Source organism: Pteropus vampyrus, unplaced genomic scaffold (genome assembly GCF_000151845.1).
Source record: "Pteropus vampyrus isolate Shadow unplaced genomic scaffold, Pvam_2.0 Scaffold74, whole genome shotgun sequence".
Taxonomy (NCBI): Eukaryota; Metazoa; Chordata; class Mammalia; order Chiroptera; family Pteropodidae; genus Pteropus; species Pteropus vampyrus.
This window is the reverse complement of record NW_011888855.1, coordinates 6,077,637-6,101,892: the sequence shown is the minus strand read 5'-3', so window position 1 is coordinate 6,101,892 and position 24,256 is coordinate 6,077,637. Positions and strand designations below refer to the sequence as shown.

Sequence of the window (24,256 nt, the reverse complement as noted above, 5' to 3'; positions counted from 1 at the left end):
TATTTATCGTTCATCAGATATACAATTTTCATATATTTTCTCCCATTCTGTGAGTCGTCTTTTCATTCTGTTGATAATGTTCTTTGATGTACAAAAGTTTTTAATATTGATGAAGTCCAATTTATTTATTTTTTCTTTTGTTGCCTCTGCTTTTGGTTTCACAACCAGGAAATCACTGCCAAATCCAATGTCACGAAGATTTTCCCTTGTGTTTTCTTCTAAGAGTTTTACAGTTTTAGCTCTTAGGGTTTAGGTCTTTCATCCATTGAGTTACTTATTTTTATCTGGTTTAAGGTACGGGTCCAACTTATCTGGCATGTTCAGTTTTCCCAAAACCATTTGTTGAAAAAACTATCTTTTCCCCATTGAATGTTTTTGACATCCTTGTCAAAAACAACTGATCATATATGTGAGGGTTTATTTCTGGGCTTTCTATTCTATTTCATTGGTCTACGTATCTATCCTTAAATATCCTTGAATGAATGACTAAAGGGAAAAAGAGTTAATCTGAATTTTAACATCAACTTGTTTTTGTTGTCTTTTTCAGAATTCACTTTACCTCCATAACTCTGTTTCCTCTTTAATAAAATGAGGGGTTGGACTAAAGGACTCTTTCAATTCTAACAATCTTATGATCTTATACTTAAGGTTTTCCTCAATATAGTAGAATTATACCATACACTCCTAGTTGTCAAATATTCATGAAATACTTCTAGAACCAAAAATTCCTAAGACAGTTCAATAATTTTAAGTGTTTAATATATACCTTCAATATCTGAAACTATTAGCATCTGAGGCTGAGAGAGACCTTCCTGAAGACTGTAGAAGTGGATTGTACTATCAAATGTTATGAAGCCAATTTTTGTCCTAGTGTTGCCAGGAAGCCTAAAAACAAATTTAGAAGAGTATTTTATCACGTTTTCCCATACACACACATATATAAAATAACTGCTAAGAGTTACATATAAATATCTACTTTTATATTATGGAAATTGTCCCAACATAAGTGTTTAATCGGCTCAATGTTTAATTACCACTAAAACATACTGTACTCAAAGTGAAAACACCACGCATAAGTCAAACAATTAACAAAACCCAGCAATAATACAGCAGTTTGAAACTCATTATACCTATATAAATCATTTAAGAAATGGCATATAAAAATATTAGAACGCATATACAAAACTGTAGATGATTTTAATTTACAAAAATACATGAAAAATTATCATATGTCAACTCTAAAATGTAATATAAATTTAGGTAATGCATGTATCTTTAAAAAATTTTACCCATGCTTGGGTGAATTGGGACTCTCTCCAATTCACCCAAAAATACAAATGCTGGCAAAAACAAGGACGTCCCTTTCTTTCATCAAGGTGAGGGAGTTAGTCCATTTCTGATGAGATTTGGCCCTCCACATTCTTCCACCCACAAAAGAACACTATATTTCACAGAAAGGTCACACAAGCTTTTATAGGCTATACTAAGTATCTAAACACCATTTAAAGTATAGATGTTTTAAAAGATATATAGAAATATGACAATCAAATGTAATGTGTGAATACTGTCTGAGTTCTTATTCCAAAAAATGTTCAGTAAAAAGACTTTGAGATAACCAGGAACAAAAATTGAACTGGGTATTAGATTATACTATTAAATTATTGCTAATTTTGTTTGGTGTGACATTCATATTTTACTTAGGGCTAAAAATAATTCCAAGTATTTATGGCTAAAATGATATACTGATTGAAATTTGCATTAAATCAGTGTGTGCGTGTATGCGCACATGTATAATTAGATAAAGCAAGAACAGCTAAATGCTAAAAATGCTAAAGTTGAGAGATGGAGATCTGGAAGTTCATTCACTACATTCTATTTACTATATGTTAAAAAATTTTCCATAATAAAAAGTTAAAGTTTCTCAGAGAAAGCAAGCCCTAAAGTTCACAACTGATATAAGTAGGCTTTTAGAACATGATTTCACAGCAATTTTTTTTATATTTTGAAACTACTTATCCATTTAGTAAATAGTTTAAATTTAAGCTGAATTAAGATACTTACAATTCTAGATTGTCTAACAAACTCTGGCAAACTGAATTCAAGTATCCAGTTTCAACTGCATTGTGAGATACATCAAATACAAAGAGGTACACTGGAGGTTGAGGTGGTCGTAACTAAAGAAAAAAGGGATCTCATTAAGTACATTTAACAGGATTAAAATTATCATTTGCCATGTCCACATACAACAAAATAATAAAATAAGCATGATTTACAAAATAAGTGGAAATTATAATAAATAATAATGGATAAGAAAATAACAGAAGTTTAAAAAACAGGCAAAACTATATTGTTTTCAGATGCACACTGAGAAAAAGAAAAACGAGGATGTGATTGCCATAGTCAGAACAGTGTTTTCTCTAGAACAGGAATGTGAGGAGATGTGATCAGAAGGGCTTCTGGGCATATTGACTAATGTTCAATTTCTTGATCTGGGTGGTGCTAAAACAGGCATTTATAAGTACTTGGTAACCTATATATTTATGTTTTATAGACTTTTCCATATGTGCATTTTATTTCACAGTTTAGGGAAATTACAGTTCTGAAAGTGACAAATCAAGTTAGCCTGAGCAGGTTATTTAACCAACACATTTCAGCCAAGTTTCATTAAAAAAAACAAAACAAAACAAAAAAAAAAAAAACCATGACTATATTTTTAAATGTACAAATTCAAAGATTTGTTCTCAATTCAATAAAAAGCATCAAATAACCACAACCAGAGCTAGGCATGTAATGTATTAATTTTCATATTTTTTTATATGTATCACTTGTTGAATCATAGAATCCAGTAAGTCAGAAAGAAGCAAAACCGCTTGCTATAGGCAAGTTCCAAATTTAAAGAAATCCATATTTACAAAACCTGGTGATAAAAGAAAAGAAACCCAGGAAAGCCAAAAGAACAAATGCTTCTGCTTTTTCTGGTTTTAATTCAACAAAGGTACAGGTACACTGCAGAAAGCTGTAACAAACCACTAAAGTGTCGCAAAAATCTTTTCTACACGGAAATTTCTCTATGATGAAAAGAGATGGAACCCTCATAATTTCTATACTAAAATGGCCAAAATTGCTCAAGTAAAGAAATAAAGACTATCCCTCAAAAATATACAAAATGAAATATTAAAAGTTGGTGTTAAGTCGTACCTTCCTATTCCCTTACTTACAGGCAGTTATGGCATGGTAAGAGAGCGACCAAATCAAAAGCCCTGGATTTTAATGCAAGCTCTACCACTTACTAAAAGATATTTGGCAAGTCGCTTAACCTTAATAAGTCTGTTTTCACATCTGTAAAATAGGATTAATAGTATTTCCTTAGCTTACTTCAGGAAGTTGGTGGTGATAAAAAACATATAAGTGCTTTGTAAACTATGTAAAGTCTAATTAAACATTAGGCATAATTATTATTTTTAAAATGCAAGACCTCAGATACTCACACAAGTATATAAAAACACTTGCAAGAGGATGTTTATCACACCATTATTTGTAATTGAAAAAAACTGGAAGTGACTCAAAAGTAAATATGATCCCAATATAATATTGCAAATTTCTAGATGAACACACAAGAAACATAAGTGGAACTTTATATACTTTCACTTTTCACACTTAGCTTTATATACTAATTAACTAATTTTATAATGAACAAGTATAACTCTTCTAAATTTAATAACAAAACTTTGTTAAAGGAAGCTATATTGTTTTATTTAAAACCCAGTATTATGAAATAAATAAGCTATATAAAAAAAAATGAAAACCTACCATGTATTCTGAGGGAGCCATAAACTCAATTGTAGCATTTTGAACTTCAGGTCTTCTGTGAGGTTCACCATAGATTCTGGTCAATGGGTTGTACATGAATTCTTCAGGAACTATGTAAGTTAACAATATATAATGATAAAACTGCAAGAATTGAGTTTAATAAACCTTGTATTTGGCCATTTTCTTAATTCAGTAATTTAAAAATACTTCAATAGAGACTCTATGTTAAAGGATAAATATACACTTTGTTTTGAGCTTCATTCAAGTTCCCCATATACTGAACAATACTAAGTATGTCTTGCTTTTATAACTAAACTCTGTGATTTTTCTTTTCCTGATTTTTCTGTAGTCTAATATCCTCTTCATCTTAATTCTTGATAAAACTGCTTTCCTAAAATAGCTTGAAGAGATGATAAAAACTCATTAAAAGCCAATAATTTTCTTAACTCAAGACTAAACTTTGTCTTAAATTTCACAATGGTACAAGAATATTGACATTTGACTCAGAATATGTACAGACTCTGGCTGCTCCTAGAAAGCTATGGGAAGAATACTTCAAAGGTTGAATGAAGTCTAAGCGTTTGATGAATTTCACTGATTAATTATACTTCTATGGAACATCATGTTCCTACCACAAACAGCTCAGAGAGATAATTTTCTAAATTAATTATCATTGCATCGTTCTTCCCACCGTTTAGAAATTCGAATTCCTATACATACCAAAAGGCAAGCCATAATTCATGAAATGGTTCTGGGCTGCATATGAAAGTGACTTGAACCTTTATTACAATTTCATTTCATATACTGAAGCACATATACATAAGATTTCAAAGGTGTACCAAACACCATACATATATTTTCTGAATTATCATAGAGTAAAAAGAATGCTCATGCTCTAGTCTTACAATCCTGTACTGTACTCCTAAATAACACATGAACAGTAAAAATGGTTTTCAAAAATCTCTTCAAGTCCTCTATTAACCAAAGCTTAATGAAATTTCCCTCCAAGCAGAGACTTAGTTTTTAATGTGGGTATGGCATACCCTTTTTCTCTATAATCCTGTTAGAATTTTGTTAATTAGATGATAGATACTTCCTCAAAAACAGCTACTGAAAGAGATCTCCTCAGTTACTGAGAAAACTACATTCAACTAACCTAGCACTGCCCACCTTCCTTCATACATCAGTGAATGAAGCTAATGGCAGCTATTCTGTGAGATTTATTTTCTTATACCCTATAAAAAAGGTATGAGACAATTTTTAAATAAAAATATTTCTTAAATAACAAGCTTAATTACCATGAAATATGCCATTTATTATACACCCAATCAAATAACTGTAAAAAAGTGGTATCCAAGTAATATTGTCATCTTTTTTTTTTTTTGCTTAAAAAGTATATAATTAGTCTACGGCCATGCTACCCTGAACAAGCCCAAACTCATCTGATCTCGGAAGCTAAGCAGGGTCGGGCCTGGTTAGTACTTGGATGGGAGACCACCTAGGAAGACCAGGTGCAGTAGGAGTAAAAAATAAAAAAATAAGGGATTGTAAACTGACAAGGTCCTTGAAATCTGTGAGGTCAACCAAGGGTTGTCTCGCCTAAAAAACAAATATATAAATAAAATAAGGTATACATATGTAACGGTAAGTGCACTGAAAAAAGTTAACAGAAGTTATCTCTGAGTGGAAGAATTACAGGTAAATAAGACAGGGTTGTTTTGTTTTTTAAATTCACATTTGTATTATTATCTGATTTCCCTACAATGCAAGTAGAAATTTTTTACTGTTTTGAAAAAAAAACATACCATCATTGACTCGGTAACATAAGTTACACTTCCATCTCCTTTGATCAAGAAAGCTGACAAAAGGGTTGATGTACGTCCTGCATGAACGGCATCTCACAATTGTACTGGAGGTAACCACAGGCAATTGCTGAAAAAACAGGACTAATTTTTTAAAGGCAGTGATCATCATAACTAAAGGTCAAATATTAATCATACCTTCTAAGAGAGTACTGGGATGTTGTTACTTTGGAGAAAAAATCTAGGGTAAAAAGATATTCCCAAAGTACCACACAAAAAAATTACGTAGCAAAATATATTGATTTAAAATCCTATTGTTTTTCTCTGAGACTAGTCTCTTAAATATTACCTTTTAAAAGTATTTATTTTCTCATTAAACATTTACATTGCAAAACCAACACAGTAAATTTACCATGTATTTTTGAGATGGGTAGCAAAGAAAAGACCAACATTCTAAAATAAATGACCAATGAAATATTTGGAAGTTTCTTCATGTTACATTAAGAGGCTAAGTTCTCATGAAAGAACTGTCACAAAGTAAGGTAAAGTTAAATTATATTTAAATACTCAAACTTTGCAATTATGTTCCTATTTGAAGTTATCCTACATATTAAAAGTTGTAAAGTCTTAATGTTAAAAAAGAAAAAAAATCAGTAAAGGCAATTCAATCCTATCACCAAAAGAGGTTTGTTTTGGGAAAGTCAATTCACTTAAACATTGATCCTCTCAAGAGCATATAGTCATACGTCAAGGACCCAGAGCTTTAGGACAAAAGTGGAAGAGCTTTATTTTTTTTAACAGCTTCTTAAAGCAAGAAATTTTACTCCAAGAATGGCAAAACTGGGAGACCGGGTAAATTTATTTTAATGGGTAAATAATTTATAACTTTTTAAAATAATATGGTTCATTTATTTTCTTTCAATATTATCTCTATTCTATTCGGTACTTCTTGAATTTTTCAGCAATATGCTTATTTTACCTCATTTTGAATGTGTTCGACAATAAGATTTTTGGTTGAATTACAAAGGAATCTGTCAACAGTCAAATTCCTAAAGATAGCTTAAACAAATTCTATATGTGACACTCATACTTTTATAGAAAAGTTCTCACCACCAAGATAATTTTCCACAAGACATTTACTTTTACTAGTGAAACATACCACTAGGTCTTTGAAAGGATGAAGCAGCAGTCCCAAAGGAAGTTTGGCTTTATTCAGTAAGGCCTGAGTCTGAGGAATGCTAGTCAGCGTGCATCGAAATAATCTATATTAAAGTAAAAACCATGTGTCAGTTGTTGCTATGATTATTTTTGGGCAAAAAAAAAAAAAAAAAAGATTGAAAAGGTACACATTTTAACATTGGATCAGAACAAATAAAATATTTCAACAGGCCCTCTCTCAAATTTTATCCAATTTAAACATTTCAGAGACAGTCAAAAGTTACAACCTTCTATTATATAATTAAAATAAAGACTCTGCTCGTGCCTGAGATAGTCCAGACTATAAAATGACCTATTGTTTTTCTTTACACAAATCTAGATTATACTGGAATAACAAGGTGATGACCCAAATTTGCAAATGCAAAGTTTAGCTTTGCTGAAGGTTCTAAAAGATTATTTAAATATAACAAAATTCACCATAAAAATTTAAACTTAGTCAATTTTAAGGGAAAAAAAGAATATTACGTTTGTTATGAAAAACAATTAAAAATGAGAGCAAACAAAGGATTATATAGAATCAAATCCCCATACTTTGGACTTTGAAAAAACAGTGTAGCTACTAAAATGATAATGAATATCACAGTCTCATTAGAGCTTACAAGGGCAGCAATCAACCCTATTTCTGGACTTAGAACATTTTGAATATCACATAAGCAACCAACACAGTTCTGTCTTCTGCATACAGCACTACTTTTATAAATTAACATATCTGTAAAACTTGTTCATAACACATGAAGCTCCAAAAAAATCTGGAAAACTTTTTTTAGAACAAGTAAAATGTCACATTTAGTAAGGAACACTGTTTGAAGCCTTACTCAGGGTTACAGTTGAGTTTCTGGATATCTTCATGCAAATTTGGAACTGGAGGCTGCAAAGGCGTTGATGGTAGCATGTTTCTTTCTTGAAGAAGATTGACAACTCTTAGCCCTTCTGGCTGTAGACTTAATCCACTCATGCTTGCAGTTAAATGATTAGCACCTAAAGGAGTCTAAAAACACATAATTTCAAATTAAGTAGGCTTTACATGCCTTCGGTTGAAAACAGAAGTATATAAGAACTTGATTACTTAATTGCTCTATAAATAACAAAACTTTATTTTTTGTTCTGGAGATACGTAACAGAACAAAGGCCTTATGAAACATCCATTATCATTCTAATTGGTTAAAAATGTTCATTAACTTCCTAAAACTTTTCCATGTATATACAGTTTAAAACAAAAAGTGGAAAACAAGTTAAAAAAAAATCTTACCTGAGTAAAGGTCTGTGGCCCACTTGGGTAATTCAAGGAAGAGGGTGGCATTCCGATTGTGCTAGGTGGTGTTGTATTCTGATAACCAGGTGGTAAGGAGGGATATGAATATCCAACACTTCGGCTTACTGTAGGATTCTTATTAGTAAGCTGTGGTGTTGCTAGAAACAAGGTAACTTATAAGTTCTATTTTATACCTCAGAATACTTTAAGTCAACACATAGATACATTAAATTATAGGAATTATAACTCCGAAATCTTTGGGTTATTTCATACTTTCATTTACCAATTCTGTAAAATAAGACAAACACTAGTAACAAAATAATAGCAATGATTAAAATCTAGCTAATGCAGACTCTATAGCTACAAACACAAAAATAAGTTTGGTATAATTTTACTTTCATATGTACTAAACTTTGTATTCAGACTAAAATTCTAATTCAAAACAACTTAATGAAAACATACTAAATGTTCAATTGATTAAATAAATATAAATAGATCTAACAGATGAAAATACACTATAGTCATAACATAATATTAAAACCCATGATCTCAATTCTGAGGGGAAAGAAAAAACTAATGAAAAAAATTTGAATGCACGGACATAAAAAAAAAAAAATGCTAACAGTAGGTATTGCTACAGGACATGATTATGAAGATTTCCTGTTTCCTAAAATGAACACATATTAAAAAAAAACTTTCACAGCATCTCACCTAAGAAGCCACCGCCTTCGATTTCATCATAACTATTGTGAACCATCATAGATCCATTATTGCTATTTGATGTAATACCTAAGAAGAAAGTTTATTAACAATATTTAAATTAGAACAATTATTACAATTTTTGCAAGATTTGAGCTAATGTCTAAAATTTAAGATCGCTTTGCAACTCAACAACAAAAAAACCAAATAATCTAATTAAAAAATAGGCAGAAGACCTGAACAAATACTTCTCCAAAAAGAAAATACAGATGGCTAACAGACATATGAAAAGATGATCAAAGTCGCTAATCATCAGAGAAATGCAAATAAAAACCACAATGAGATATCACCTCACATCTGTCAGAATGGCTATCATCAATAAATCAAGGGTTGGCAAGAACACGGAGAAAAGGGAACCCTTAAACATTGTTGGTGGGATTGCAGATTGGTACAGCTGCTATGGAAAACAGCATGGAGGTCTCTCGAAAAATTAAAAATCGATATACCTTTTGACCGAACAATAGCACTTCTGGGTATTTATCAAAACAAAAACAAAAACACAATAATTTGTAAAGATCTATGCACCCCAATATTCATGGCAGCACAATTTACAATAGCCAAGATATGGAAGCAACCTAAATGCCCATCAACAGACGAATGGATAAAGAAATTATGGTTCATATATACAATAGAATATTACTCAGTCATTAAAAAAAATGAAATCCTACCATTTGCAATGACATGGATGGACCTAGAGTTTATTATGCTGAGTGAAATAAGTCAGACAGAGAAAGATAAATACCATATGATTTCACTTATAAGCAGTATCTAAGGAACAAAAAGAACGAATTAATCAAAAACAGACTCACAAATATAGTGGACAATTTGGTGATGACCAGAGGGGAGGGAGTTTGGGAGGCTGGGAGAACGGGGTGAAGGTTTAAAGAAGTACAAATTGATAGTTGATAGCTGGGCATGGGGACGGGGAGCACAGCAGAGGGAATGCAGTTAGCATTAATATGATGTCTAAGTGGAGGGCCAAGGGAGGGAGGGAGCAATTGGGCAGATCATTTTATGAACATTACAGATGTCTAACCAATGTACTGTATACTTGAAACTAATTTAAATAAATAAATTTATTTAAAAAAAAAAAACTTTTGCAAATGACAGTTTAAACCACAGCCTAAGAAAAATGTCATATATTGAAATAAAAATTTCAAACAATGCAACTTTTTCAATATACAAAACATGCAATTTAACAGATAATTTTATAAACTTCTAAAAAGGATGGTCCTAGACCTGAAACAATAAAATGCATAGAAGAAAACATAGGAATGAAACTCAAGGACCTTGAACTTAAAGAAGATTTTATGAATTTGACCTCAAAGGCAAGGGAAGTAAAAGCAAATATAAATGAATGGGATTACATCAAAACAAAAAGCTTCTGCTCAGCAAAAGAAATCGTCAACAAGGTAAAGAGACAACCATCTCAATGAGAAAATATATTTGCAAGCAACGCCTCCGATAAGGACCTAATATCCAAAATATACAAAGAACTCATACGACTCAATAACAACAACAACAACAACAACAACAACAACAACAAAACAACAATCCAATCAAAACATGCGCAGAGGACCTGAAAAGACACTTCTTCCTAGAGGACATACAAATGGCCAACAAACATATGAAAAGATGCTCCAGATCACTAGCTATTAAGGAAATGCAAATCAAAACCACAATGAGACACCATCTCACACCTGTTAAAATAGCTATAATCAACAAGACAAGTAATAACAAATGTTGTAGAGGATTTGGAGAAAAACAAACCCTCATACACTGCTGGTGGGACTGCAAATTGGTACAGCCACTATGGAAAACAGTATGGAGGTTCCTCAAAAAACTAAGAATTCATCTACCATATATGATCCAGCAATCCCACTACTGGATATTTATCCCAAAGACTTGAAAACCCATATCCAAAAAGATATTTGCACACTGATGTTCATAGCAGCATTATTCACAGTAGTCAGGACATGGAAGCAACCGAAGTATCCTACGATAGAGATTGGCTAAAGCAGCTGTGGTACATATATACAATGGAATATTTCTCAGCCATAAGAAGAGATGAAATACTGCCATTCAAGACCACATGGATGGACCTCGAGATAATCATGCTAAGCAAAATAAGCCAGACTGAAAAAGTTGAAAAATCACATGGTATCACTTATATGTGGGGTATAAACCTAAAAGCAACAAATGAACAGGACAAACAGAGACTCAGGGACATGAACAATGGACTAGTGGTTACCAGAGGGTAGGAGGTAAGGGAGAAGAGGAGAGGTAGACAGGATAAAGGGAGCCAAATATAGGGGGTTGGGGGAGCGTGAAGTGGGTAAAGTGGATCAAATACATGGTATTGAAGGAAACTAGACTTTGGGTGGTAATCATACATAGATTTTAAATTATAACATGCACCTGAATATATAGATGTCAAATTATAATGTACACCTGAAAATTATATAATTGTATTAACCAATGTTACCCCAATAAACTTAATTAAAAAAGAAAAAAGAAAAAGAAAACCAAAAAAATATATATATATATAAAAAAATAAAAAGGATAGTCCTATTCACCTGAAACTTACTGGATTTTGTTAACCAATGTCAGCATAATAAAAAAATAAAATAGATAAAAAAACTAAAAATTAAAAACATTTCAAAATAAATTTAAAAAAAGGATGGTCCTTTGTGGAGTTTATAAAATTATATACTATCTGAAAGATTTTAGCTGTTATGAGAGCAGCATTAAAAACCTCTAAGGAACAGTATACATTGAAAAAAAAAATCACCCAATCAATACTATTAAAAGGTAAAATAAAACTATAAAATCCTTATTTAAAAAATATGGAACAAAGTAGAATCCAGAATTAATTTGAAGGTGAAAAAAAATAAAATAAAATTTTATCTTATTCCCCCCGCCACCCCGCCCCAGTTTAAAGAGTTAAATGCCAGGGACATCTACTTATAAAGAACAAAAGTTTTTTTCTAGGTATATTTATGAACCCTAATTCAGATACAGAAGAACTAAAAAATCAGTAAATAGCACCAACCTCTAACACCAAAGTACAAAATGCTAACTTTAATAGCCATTATAATACTGAATAGGTAAGTTTAACGGTTTCAATAAAGTCAGTAAATTCTTTCCAATTCTCAAGATCATCTTGATACAGAAAAACTTAGTAAAACTGTTTATAGAAATAAACAAAACCATTGTACATATTTTTAATTGGTTAAAATTTTAAATATTTATTGTAGCTTACTTTTCAAAGTTATAATGTGGCAACCAGTGAGACATGGCTTTACCATTTGTAACTGTTAACACCATTCTTTCCAAACAATTCACAAGTTGGTATTTTTTCCTACTTACAATTCTTAAAAAAAATTCAAGTAGAAAACACAAAAATGATAATATTTATAGTATTTAGTACCAAGAATATGTCAATGGTTTTCCCCCTCCTGTTTTCCTATTTCCACATTTTTCTGCAATGGTTATTTTACAGGGAAAATCAAATTTCTTTACTAAATATTGTTTAAATTTGTAAACATTTTAAAGTTACATCCCAAGACAATGCTTTAAAATATTTGATTATTTTATATAAAACTTCAAAATGCTTGTATATTTAACTTTTTCTTTAGACTTGGAAGTATTTGCTATTTATAATAATAATGGCAATCAAAATTCTGCTTCCATGGAAAAGATTCAATAGATTAAAGGATAATTCTAACACCATGTCTAGAAGAGCAGAAATTCTCCTCTCTACTCCTTCTCCCAAAAAGCACCTAACTTTATAGCCACAGCAACAAAAAAAACTTAACAGCAGTGTTTCCCAAATACTAGTCCACAGCCCAGCATAGGCCAGTGGGATTCTGATGAACTTTTTTAAGTTCTATATTTCTGAAAGCCATTCCTAATCAAAACAACTAGATTTTCTGGAAAAATATGATTTGGATGCACAGAATTCAGATAATATTCATCCTTTTGGCTCTAATTCAAAACTTTAGGACTTGACTAGGTTTTTGCCATGCTTACCTTCTTGGTTGATAGCTGAATTAAATGAGGGCTGTGGCACAGCTCTATGTGATGATTTCTGAGGAGTGAGCGCTCTCACTGGAGGGGGTCCTCCGGTTGGAGGTGGCCCAATAGGAGCTCCTGGTTGAAAAGTGGTAGGCAGAGGCGGATTCACTAAGGGGGGTGCAGAACCTATGGAAACATTGGTTTTTCATGTGTCACTTAAGAACTTAAGGCAAAAGCCAAAACATCCTTTTAATAAATTTGAGTAACTTCCAAATTTACATTTTAATTATATTCACCAATAAATTACCAGAAATGTTAATTCTGCAGATTTATGACTTTTTAATTTATATGCATACTTTACACATTTCCAAGTCTCTCCTACCATGCTTCCCGTCAATTACTAAAGCAGTGTAAGTATAAAATCAGCATCAAGTCATTTATAGAGTGAATATAATACCCTGTTTATTAATTTTCATTAACTGATCAGTTTCAACAGGCCATGTCAAATTCCGGTTGAATTTAACATGATAAAAATTTTATTAATGGTCTATTATCCATTCAATTACTATCAATTAGGTTTAAAGTTAGCTTATTAAAACTACAAAGTATTGTGATTACTCTAAATTTTCCAAGTTTTATTTCATTTTGCTTCATTTTTATTGGGGGTATAACCAGTTGAAAATGAGACTGTAAATTTGTACAATGTTCAATAACCTAGTAACAAAAGTAGTTTACTTTCAATAATGTGTAAATACTATACTAAGGACAATCCCTAAGATTAAAAACCAGGAAATAATCCAAAGTTTATGTATATACTTTCTAAAACACTGCTATTCAAGAGGTGTTACTCTTGGAGAAATTCTCCTATATGATATCAAAAGTTCCAAAACCCACAACCACCAGTTAATTCATTCAAGTCACCAATATTGTTCCAATCTTCTCATTTGCCAAAGAAGAGAAACCAAGTTTACAAAGTAGATAAAATACTACTGGTAAGTATATGATTTAAATTTTCATTTGACGCTTCTTTTATCCTCTGAATTTGTAAATGAAAGAGGTAATAAATGTTACTTATAGTACATTCTACAGTTAACCTTGTATTCTGTAAACTAATACAAATATGAAAACTTTCAATATGCTTCTTCAATAGTGCCCAATTCTCCAGGACCAAATTGAAAAATTACTGTATTACTAACCCTTATAGCTCCTAATAAGACTAACCAGTGCCCTGTTGACAAAACTGAAGACAAAGATTACAACCACGTAACTCCCTTATCGAAGAAGCACCCACACGTATCTTTGGCAATACAGACAAGTCAAAGGTACTAAAGGGCAAGGTACATTACCAACTCAGCATGAATAAAGACGTATGACACATCTGGCCACAAGGATGTAACAACTTAATGTTTAACACAATACAATTGAGGTTATAGAGATTTTTCCACAGCTTTAAGAAAAATATTTTTGAACCCAGAAAATTTCATAACATAGACATTATTTTTTCAAGCTACATGATTCTTACTTATAATACTAATAACTAGAGTTTCAAAATCTGCCTTCTAAGATCCCTAAAGCTAATATAAGGATGCTAAAAGGTGGCGTATTCGGAAAAAAAAAAAAAGGAGAATTTTAATGTGGACTAGAAACTTCATGTAACGTACAGTTTGAGATCAGACAATCAGGCACCTACTATCAATTATGGTTGAAAAAACAGAGGTAGAAAATGAGAAAAAATTTTTAGAGGTCTCATAAGACAAAAGAAGGGTAGTCATACATTTATCTTAGGTTCATTTTATTAGTTTATGTATCTTTCTTGCTCCTTTTATATGGACACTTTCATAAGTTTCGGCACTTGGCTTATGTCCCTTTCACATCTATGCTGCAGTCGAGGTGCTCTACCTGAAGTCTTCTGTTATAGCCAAAAATATTTCAGATTATTGATCATGTGCTGTTAAACAAGAAGCTACATCTACTCAATTATATTTTGTGGCTTTGGGTAAATTATTCAAGCCTCAGATTTCTTGTAAAAGAGACTGTTATGAAGATTAAATAAGATAACACATACAAAAGTTTGGTAAAGTGCTAGAAAATAATAAATATTCGATAAATGTTACCTATAATTATTAATGAAGTGAAATTAATAGTCATTCATTTCAAGTGACTGATGCTCACTCATGGTGTCAAATTAATACGAAAAAAAGTAATCAGAAGAATTTTGGTTCTAAAATGGTGGGTCAGAAGATTTCTACAAAGAAATTTTTTAGAAGTAGCCTTAATCTGTACAAGGCCAAAATGCATTCATCAGGGCCAGTGGCTGGTCAAGAAGCTAAGAAAAATAAGCAGTTTCAACAGTTAAAAAACTACAAGCCTGATGAAGTGTTTATAGATGCAGACATACATGAGTATAAAAGGTAACTACTGATATTACTATTTCACTTGATTTTACTAGTTCATTTCTTTGAGGATGTCTGTTGAGCAGAATTAATCTGCAGATCCAAATATAGGATTTTAAATGCTTTTCAAAGTAACACTATTAATGTTGGTAAGTGTATAAGACTAATTTTAATAGCAAAAAAAAGGATAGTGAAATGAGTAAATGAACCTACTTTTGAACCAGATATAACCAAACCCTAAGTTTAAAAATAAAAAGATTGAAGTCAGTCTAATAATATATAGATTTCTTTCCAAACTGCTATATGGTTTCAACATAATCCCTTATCAAAATTCCAGCTATCTTTTTTTTACAAAAATTGACAAGTTGATTATAAAATTTTTATGGAAATGCAAGGGACCCAGAACATCTAAAACAATCTTTAAAAAAGAAAAACAAAGTTGGTAGCACATTTCCCAAATTCAAAGCTCACTACAAAGCTACAGTAATCAAAATGTTCTGTACTAATATAAAGATACATTTATAGATTCTGAACAGACAGTTCTCCAAAGAGTAAATACAGATAGCTAATAGATATATGAAAAGATGCTCAAGGTCACTAATCATCAGAGAAATGCAGGTTAAAACTACAATGAACTATCATCTTGCATCTGTCAAAATGGCTACCATTAATAAATCAAAGAACAACAAATGTTGGCAAGGATGTAGAGAAAAAGGAACTCTTATACACTGTCAGTAGGATTGCAAATTGCTAAAGCCACTATGGAAAACAGTCTGGAGGTTTCTCAAAAAATTAAAAATGGATATACCTTTTGACCCAGCAACTGCACTTCTGGGTATTTATCCACAGAAAACCAAAACAATAATTTGTAAAGATCTATGCACCCCTATGTTCATAGAGGCACAATTTACAATAGCTAAGATATGAAAGCAACCAAAATGTCCGGCAACAGATGACTGGAAAAAGAAGTTATGGTTCATATAGATAATGGAATATTATTCAGCCATTAAAAAATGAAATCCTACCACTTGCTATGACATGGATGGACCTAGAGGTTATTATGCTGAGTGAAATTAAGTCAAAGATAAATACCATGATTTCACTTACATGTGGAATCTAAGGAACAAAAATAACAAACTAATCAAAAACAGACTCATAAAAATAGAGGTTAATCTGGTGACAGCCAGAGGGGAGGGAGGTTAGGGGGCTGAGAGAATGGGGTGAAGGGTTAAAGTACAAATTAGTGGTTGATAGATGGTCATGGGGATGGGGAGCACGGCATAGCAAATGCAGTTAACATTAATGTAATGGCTAGGTGGAGAGCCAGAGGAGAGAAAGCAATTAGGGGGATTGTTTCATAAACTATATAAATGTCTAAACAATGTACTGTATACTTGAAACTAATAATAAATTTTTTTAATTAAAAAAAGAGATACACATATAAATCAATAAAATAGAATTCAGAGTCCAGAAATAAACCCTTACATTTATAATCAATTGATTTTCAACAAGGGTGCCAAGATAATTTAATGGGAGAAAGAATAGTCTTTCTTTCACTGTCCTGAGATAACTGTATGTCCACATGCACAAGAATAAGGTAGAACCCCTAACACCATATACAAAAATTAACTCAAAATTCATCAAAGACCTAAATGTAGAGCTGAAACTATAAAACTCTTAGAAAAAAAACATATATATAAATCTCTGTCCACTGCTTTCTGACTACAATTGTGTTCAGTACCATTCCTCACTCCGGAAGTATTATCTGTTTTGACTTCCAGGATCCTACAGTTTCTAAGGCCAAAAAATGTCTAAGCCATGACAAAAAGATAATCTCGGAGCAAGACCAAAGAGAGACCACAGGGATTGAGCTTCCCTAGAATACAAGATGCAATCAGTTAATAAAAATAATGGCCAATACTTAAGGAAATGGTTCTGCGTACATACCTGATTCCCTGAAATATAATGAGTAACTCAGAGAAACACAGAGGATATCTTCAGAAGAAAGAAGTAAAGCAGGAACAACCTATGATTTTAAGTTAACTCAAAGGTTAGAGGATTAATTTATTTAGAGATTAACAATGATTTTAAAAATTAATAGTGTTCTATATGGTTTTAAGGCTTGAAATATTAATTCAAGCATCTAAACAAGCAAAAGTTTCCAATTTCTATATTTTGAGCTGTCCTAAAAGAACTCTACCTGGTTTTATGAAGTTGTTTTGAAGTGAAGGATCTCCAGAAGAAACATATTGATGAGTTGTTGTCAAAGTTGTATGCCCGGACATACTTGGTCCAGATGATGCACGAGGATAATGGTTTGTCTGTGATCCTGCAGATGGATAGTTATGTTGCCAATTCAAAGGTGGTGGTGCATTGGCTCCAGGAAGAAAGCTACCAGAAGGCATTGATGTAGCAGCTGGGTTCTGAGAAGTAGATTGTGGCATTCGGGGAACAGGACCACTATGAAGTGAAGGTGTCACTGGATTAGAAGCCACAGGTGGTCTATAAAGAGTCTGCCCAGGTCCCTGATAATTACTTAATGGAGATACAGTCTGAGAACCACTGCAGGTAGACTGTCCAGAGACTGGATTCAAAGTTTTTGCCGGTATTAGATGAGGGTAGGATCCTGGTAGCTGAGAATTGTATCCTTGGCTCACTGACACTTGTGAAGACATCAGTACATTTTGGATAGGACCTTTCAATAAGAGGAGGAAAAATTAGTCTTGCAAACAAATAAAGCAATAGTTTTAAAAATACAGCGAAACATGGTATTCTTACAACTCAACAACAAAAACACAACCCAATCTAAAAATGAGCAAAGGATTAAATAGACATTCAAATGTATTTCCAAAGAGATATGTAAATAGCCAGTAAATACATGCAAAAATGCTCAACATTATTAGTTATTAGAGAAAAGCAAATCAAAACCACAATGATTTACGACCCACTCCAACGAGGCTAAAATGAAAAAGATGGAAAACAACAAGTGCTGACAACAATGTGGAGAAACTGGAACCCTCATGCATTGCTAGTGGAAATGCATAACGGTACGACTACATTGGAAAACAAGTCTGGCAGTTCCTCAACATGTTAAACATAGTTATCATATAATCCAACAATTCCACTCATTCTCCATAAAAACTTGTACATGAATATCATAACATCATTGTTCATAATAGCAAAAAGTGGAAACAACCTAAACGTCCATCAAATGATGAATAAACAAGAGAAGTAAATCCAGACAATGGAAATTTTTTTGCTTTTTGTTTTTGTTTTTTTTTTGTTATTTTGATTTTTTGGGACACTGGAATATTATTTGGTCATAACAAGGAATGAAGTACTGATGACATGCTACAATATAAATAAACCTTGAAAATATTATGCTAAGTAAAGATAAAGTCACAAAGGGCCATACATTATATAATCCATTTATATGAAAAGTATAGAAGAGGAAAATCCACACAGAGGTAGATTTGTGGTTGCAGTGGTTAGGAGGAAGAGGGAATGGGGAGTGACTGCTAATGGGTATAATGTTTCTTTTTGGGATGATAAAAATATTCTAAAATTGATTGTAGTGATGGTTGCATAACTGCGAATACACTAAAAACCACTGAATTGAACACTTTAAAGCTGTTATTTAAAAAACAATCATTAGAATCACCACTTCTACTCAGGAATATACTATCATTTCTGTCCATAAAATTAGACAAAAAAGGAAATAAGATGAATCTTTTTAAAATAGATGGTATTCATACAAACTTAATTTCTTTGGACTTTTTACATTTAAAAGATATAAAAAGAAAATATCTTCCCTTCATATCTCCTCAATCCATGTAACCAATGTACAAATGTCATCAGAATAATTTGAATCTTTCATAATTTCTACAATGCTTATACAAACATACATAAGCATATGTATATAGGTAAATTAGGAGGCCTACAAAAGCATATATAGCTATACAGTATGGAGTTGGGGGGAGGGAGTTAGTCTATATACATAGGCTCTACGAAACAAAAAATACGGGTACCTTCCAGGAGAAAAGAAATAGATCTAAATGTGTTAGCTACAGCATTGTTTATAATAATGAAAAATTGGAAACAAATTTTTTTTATTGAGGTATCCATCAACAGATTAAATTATAGATTAGTCACACAATAGACTACCAATAAAATGAACAGATGTACACCTACCAACAGGGATAAATTACAAAAAGAATAAAGAGAAAAAAGGAAGTTAGATAAGTATGATACCTTTCTTATAAAACTTTTTATCATGAAAAATTTCAGACTCAAAAATAAGACTGCTTTATGTAGTCTCCCACAAAAAACTGAAATGTTGAATGGAATTACATTTGATTATATATTTTGGATTGTTGACATTTTTATGATGGAAAAATTTTCTATTTAGAAACATGATCTATCCCTCCATGTATTTAAAATTTATTTTATGTCTTCCAATTATATTTCATGCTTTTTTCATAAAGATGTCTTATACTTGATTTAAATTAAATTGTGCTGATTTATTGCTTTGTATTTTGTAGCTTGTAAATACTAAAGGAAAAGCTATTGATTATTCAAAGTACCATAAATACAACTATTAGGAGAGATTTTCTTCAAAAAGAATTTCTCAAAAAAGAAGTCATATATAAGTCCACAAAGTCATATATAAGAACCACAAAGGTTCTTCTTGTACAAGAATGCTTTGTCATAGGGGATTAATACTATTTTTCAAACAGTAGATAACAATCCAATAATGGGTTATAAAATTAATATCTTACAAACTATCTTTTGTGTAATGAAACAGAAGATAGTTAATGAAAATATCACAGCACATTACATGTAATAAAGGCAAATATTGTGTAGTGTCATTTATAAATAGACATGAATATAAGAAACCCTTCAAAATGTCTTTTTATTATAGATTATGAAGTCTGAAAGCCACTTGACCAACTGATACCTTTGAGTTTTCCCTTATCTCTCATTTATTCCTCACACATCCCTTTAACTTTTACAATACCTCTATTATTTATTCCCTATACATCCCTTTTACCTTTCACACAGTATCTTTTAAAACATAGATCATATCAACTCCCCTCGAAAATTCCAAAGTCCTTATTTTGTTTATAGGAGCCTCTCTGTCCCTGGCTTCCTTCTTGTCTCATTTCCTACTTTCTTTCTTTCTTTTTAAAAACTATTTGACATTCATTTTATTTTAATAAAACAGTGCCAAGACAATACTTATGTTCTTTCTGATCTGGAAGTATACTGTATTCTTCTGATTCTATTTGTTTTTTGCTTGCTCTCCAGGCATATTTTAGAATAAAGTTCAATTTTTCTGTAAGGTTTGGTTTAACAGAGTATGTCAACTCAGACAAGTGGTCATTTTGAACCACATATTCACTCAATTTGTCTTTATTATATTAATCAAGCATGGTTCTTATCTTTTAGGCCCCTCCAGTCCTAATTTGATTATATTACTAATTAATAATATTTGTTCATCTGTATCGTCCAAGGAGTCTTTTTAACTGATATCTCTAACTCTGGAGAGGTGGCTATGCACCCTGTACTTAAGCCAACTTGGAAAAGATTTGCAGTTCCAAACAAACACACGTCTTTACAATTCTATCTTGTAACAGTTTATCACACAAAAATGGCTTAATAAATAATTTCCACTAGTGACTTAAAGCCCTTTTTAAATATGTATGATAGAATCCCTCTTGAGTTTAGTAAACATCTATGGTAAGGTCACTATGTCAACTGACATCAGTTACTCCATTTCATAGCCAAAACCCTTTACTAGGCTATTCAAAGAATTGTCTACTCCCCTTCCTCTCTACTCAGCTCCAGCCACACTCACCTACTTAATGTTCCTTCAACAAGCTTAAATATACCTTCACCATAAGGTTCCTCACTTTTTACTCTGCCAAGAACACTCACTCTTTCCCTAGATAATATCACTCCATCTCTTCATTCAGGTCTCTTTCAGGTCTAATCTCCTCAAAAAGGCATGGCCTTAAAGCCATTTTTAAAATACCACCTCTTTCATTCTCTTTCCTTCTGACCCTGCCTTATTTTTCTTTCTAGTGTTTACCTGACACTTATTTATTTATAGTGTGTCTACCTCACTTATAACATAAGCTCCATGAAGGTAGGGACTTTTTGTTCTTTACCATAGTCTCAACACCTAAAATGTGCATATCACATAGCTGATACTTAATGTTTGTTGAATGAATCAAATATATATCATAGCACAGTCTCTCATTTTGAACAAAAGAGTACTATCTGAGGAAAAGTGAGAATCAACTTTAATAAAGTCTAGTTTCAATTGCTTTAGTGATCACCTGATGAGATCCCTTAAAATTATTCCACAATATAGAACTATAATGTTGAATATTTAGGAAAAATTTAGTCCTAAAGACATTAGGTAGGGTAAGCATCTATATACCTGGGGGAAGTTGGAGCAGAGTGAGGGGGCAGCACCAGCAATGAGAGAATGGTTACATATAGGGAAACTGATCAAACAAAATGAACCTAGAAGTGGTGGGCCTCCATTGGGGTTATAATTGAAACTCATGGATTTCAATATATATGTAGATCCTCTAGCTCCATCTGCTGAGACTGGGAGCAGAGACATTCTAATAGCACTGATCACATCTAGTACTGAAATTTTGGTTTCTAAATACTATTCTCCACGGAAAGGATCACGGATGATTCCTGAGTTTGGAAGTACAAGATGAGCCTGCAACACCTTATTGTGCCAGAAAGCAAGAAACTGCCCAAGAATAATAAGACATGACAAGAGAACAAAGAAGACAGCTAGAAGCAGGCACCCACAGGCCAAATCTGAGACATAAACATCAAAATAAATAATGATAACAGATTATAACCCACTGAAAAAATAGTCCACACCAATATAAATGAATTAATTAAAAGACTAACAAGAAATGAGATATTTACATAGTCTCAAAGTACATCCCTATAAAATACTAATTACAAAAGGAAAAAAGGAGCAATTTTACTGTAGAGAAGCTTAGCAGACACCCCCTTAATCAAGTGATTAAAGTGAGCATCATCAATTGGACGTGGTTCCATAGTGTAGCGGTTAGCACATCTGCTTTACACCTCCTGGGTTCATACCCCAGTGGAGCCACGGTCCACGGTCTACGGCCATGCTACCCTGAACAAGCCCGATCTTGTCTGATCTCGGAAGCTAAGCAGGGTCGAGCCTGGTTAGTACTTGGATGGGAGACCACCTAGGAAGACCAGGTGCTGTAGGAATAAATAATAATAATAATAATAATAATAATAATAAATAAAGTGAACATCAATAACGGAAAAAAAAGAAATTATGTGCCACCTGATAGGATGTAATGAGAATAGAGCATCTGTTCCGTAACAATCCTGCTATCGTGCATAATCTGAGTCTAACCATGATGAAATATCAGACAAGCCAAACTGAGAAACATCTACAAAATGACTGGCTTGTAATTTTCAAAAGCACTTGGGTAATGAAAGTCAAGGAAAGACTGAGGAACCGTTCCAGATTGAAAGGCACTAAAGAGGCATAACAATTAAATGCTACGTGTAATTCTAGACTGGATTTCTTTTTTTTTTTTTTTTTTTTTTTCTATAAAAAGGTTTATTAGGACAACTGGTGAAACTTGAATGGGGTCTGAGGATTAGATGATAGTAATGTTGATTTTCTAATTTTGATAGTTGTAGTTATTTAGAAAAATTTTCTCATGTGTAGGAAATGCAAACTAAGTAGTCGCGTATGTTGGGACATCCTGTCAGCAACTTACTCTCAAATGGTTCAGGGAAAAAAATTCTTGATATACCTGCAACTTGTGTATAAATATGGGATTGTTACAAAATAGAATGTTTAAAGCAATCCAGTTATATTGTAGAGACCACAAATCACACCTACTTAATAAATGAGAAAGGCTAATAAGAACTTAGAGTGGCTTAGGGTAAAATTTCTAAGGACAGCGTCTTACCCAAAATCAAAGTGTGGTACATCAAACAACTTAAAAAGAAGTGAAAATTATGTATTCTGAAAAGCTGTTCTAGTAATGATAACAATACTGATGTCAGAGGTGAATGTGAAAAACTATACAAGATACCAATTCACAAGTACTAGGATGGCTATAATCAAAGACTGACAATAACAAGTGTTGTCAAGGATGTGGATAAACTGGAAGCTCTAATACAGTGCTAGTCGGGATGTAAAATGCTATAGCCACTTTGGAAAACAATTTTGTAGCTTCTCAAAATGTTAGAGAGAGAGAGATATCATATGATACATCGATTTCACTCCTAGGTATGTACCCAAGAGAATTGAAAATGTATGTCCATGAAAGTTCACAGTAGCATTATTCATTATAGCCAAAAAAGTAGAAATAACTCAAATGCCTATCAACGGATAAATGGATGAACAAAATGGGGTATAGCCAAACAATGGAGAACTATTTGGTCATAAAAGGAATGAAGTACTTGATACATGTGACACGGATGAACTTGAAAATAGTATGCTAACTTAAAGAAGCCAATCCACTTATATGAATTATCTAGAATAGGCATATCTATAGAAATAGAAAGTAGATTAGTGATTGCCTAGGGTTTGGGATTTAGAGACAAATGGAGAGTGATTATGAGTTCAGGGTTTGGAGAGGGGTAATGAAAATGTTCTAAAATCAATTTGGTGAGGGTTGCACAACTCTGTGAATATACTAAAACCAATGAATTGTATACTTTATTTAAATGGCTGAGTTGTATGGTATATGAATTATACCTCAGCAAAGCTGTTTTTAAAAGTGACTTAAACGAAAAAGAGGAGAAACATTCTAAATATTCATTAACTAATGAATGGATAAATAAAATAGGATTTATTCATACAATGGAGTATTATTTGGCAATAAAAATAAAGTACAGTTGACTCTTGAACAACACGGGTTTAAACTGCATGGGTCTGCTTATATGTGGATATTTTTTTTTCAATAAATACA

At 32.2% G+C, this 24,256-nt stretch overlaps 1 protein-coding gene and 2 pseudogenes across 2 annotated transcripts in view; 2 read left to right on the top strand and 1 right to left on the bottom strand.

The window, feature by feature from the left end:
* The window catches only part of SEC24A (SEC24 homolog A, COPII coat complex component), a 56,723-nt gene that overhangs the window by 26,018 nt on the left and 6,449 nt on the right, over nucleotides 1–24,256 (bottom strand). For both annotated transcript variants that reach the window (XM_011362326.2, XM_023531923.1), the window contains exons 2-11: nucleotides 17,452–17,946; nucleotides 12,874–13,044; nucleotides 8,794–8,871; nucleotides 8,080–8,240; nucleotides 7,646–7,818; nucleotides 6,772–6,874; nucleotides 5,616–5,742; nucleotides 3,811–3,920; nucleotides 2,062–2,174; nucleotides 767–885 (exon numbers count right to left, since the gene is read on the bottom strand). In XM_011362326.2, coding sequence (XP_011360628.1) covers nucleotides 767–885; nucleotides 2,062–2,174; nucleotides 3,811–3,920; nucleotides 5,616–5,742; nucleotides 6,772–6,874; nucleotides 7,646–7,818; nucleotides 8,080–8,240; nucleotides 8,794–8,871; nucleotides 12,874–13,044; nucleotides 17,452–17,946 — 1,650 coding nt within the window. The remainder of the gene's footprint in view (nucleotides 1–766; nucleotides 886–2,061; nucleotides 2,175–3,810; nucleotides 3,921–5,615; nucleotides 5,743–6,771; nucleotides 6,875–7,645; nucleotides 7,819–8,079; nucleotides 8,241–8,793; nucleotides 8,872–12,873; nucleotides 13,045–17,451; nucleotides 17,947–24,256) is intronic.
* LOC111741215 lies at nucleotides 5,215–5,333 on the top strand (annotated as a pseudogene).
* LOC111741202 lies at nucleotides 22,411–22,529 on the top strand (annotated as a pseudogene).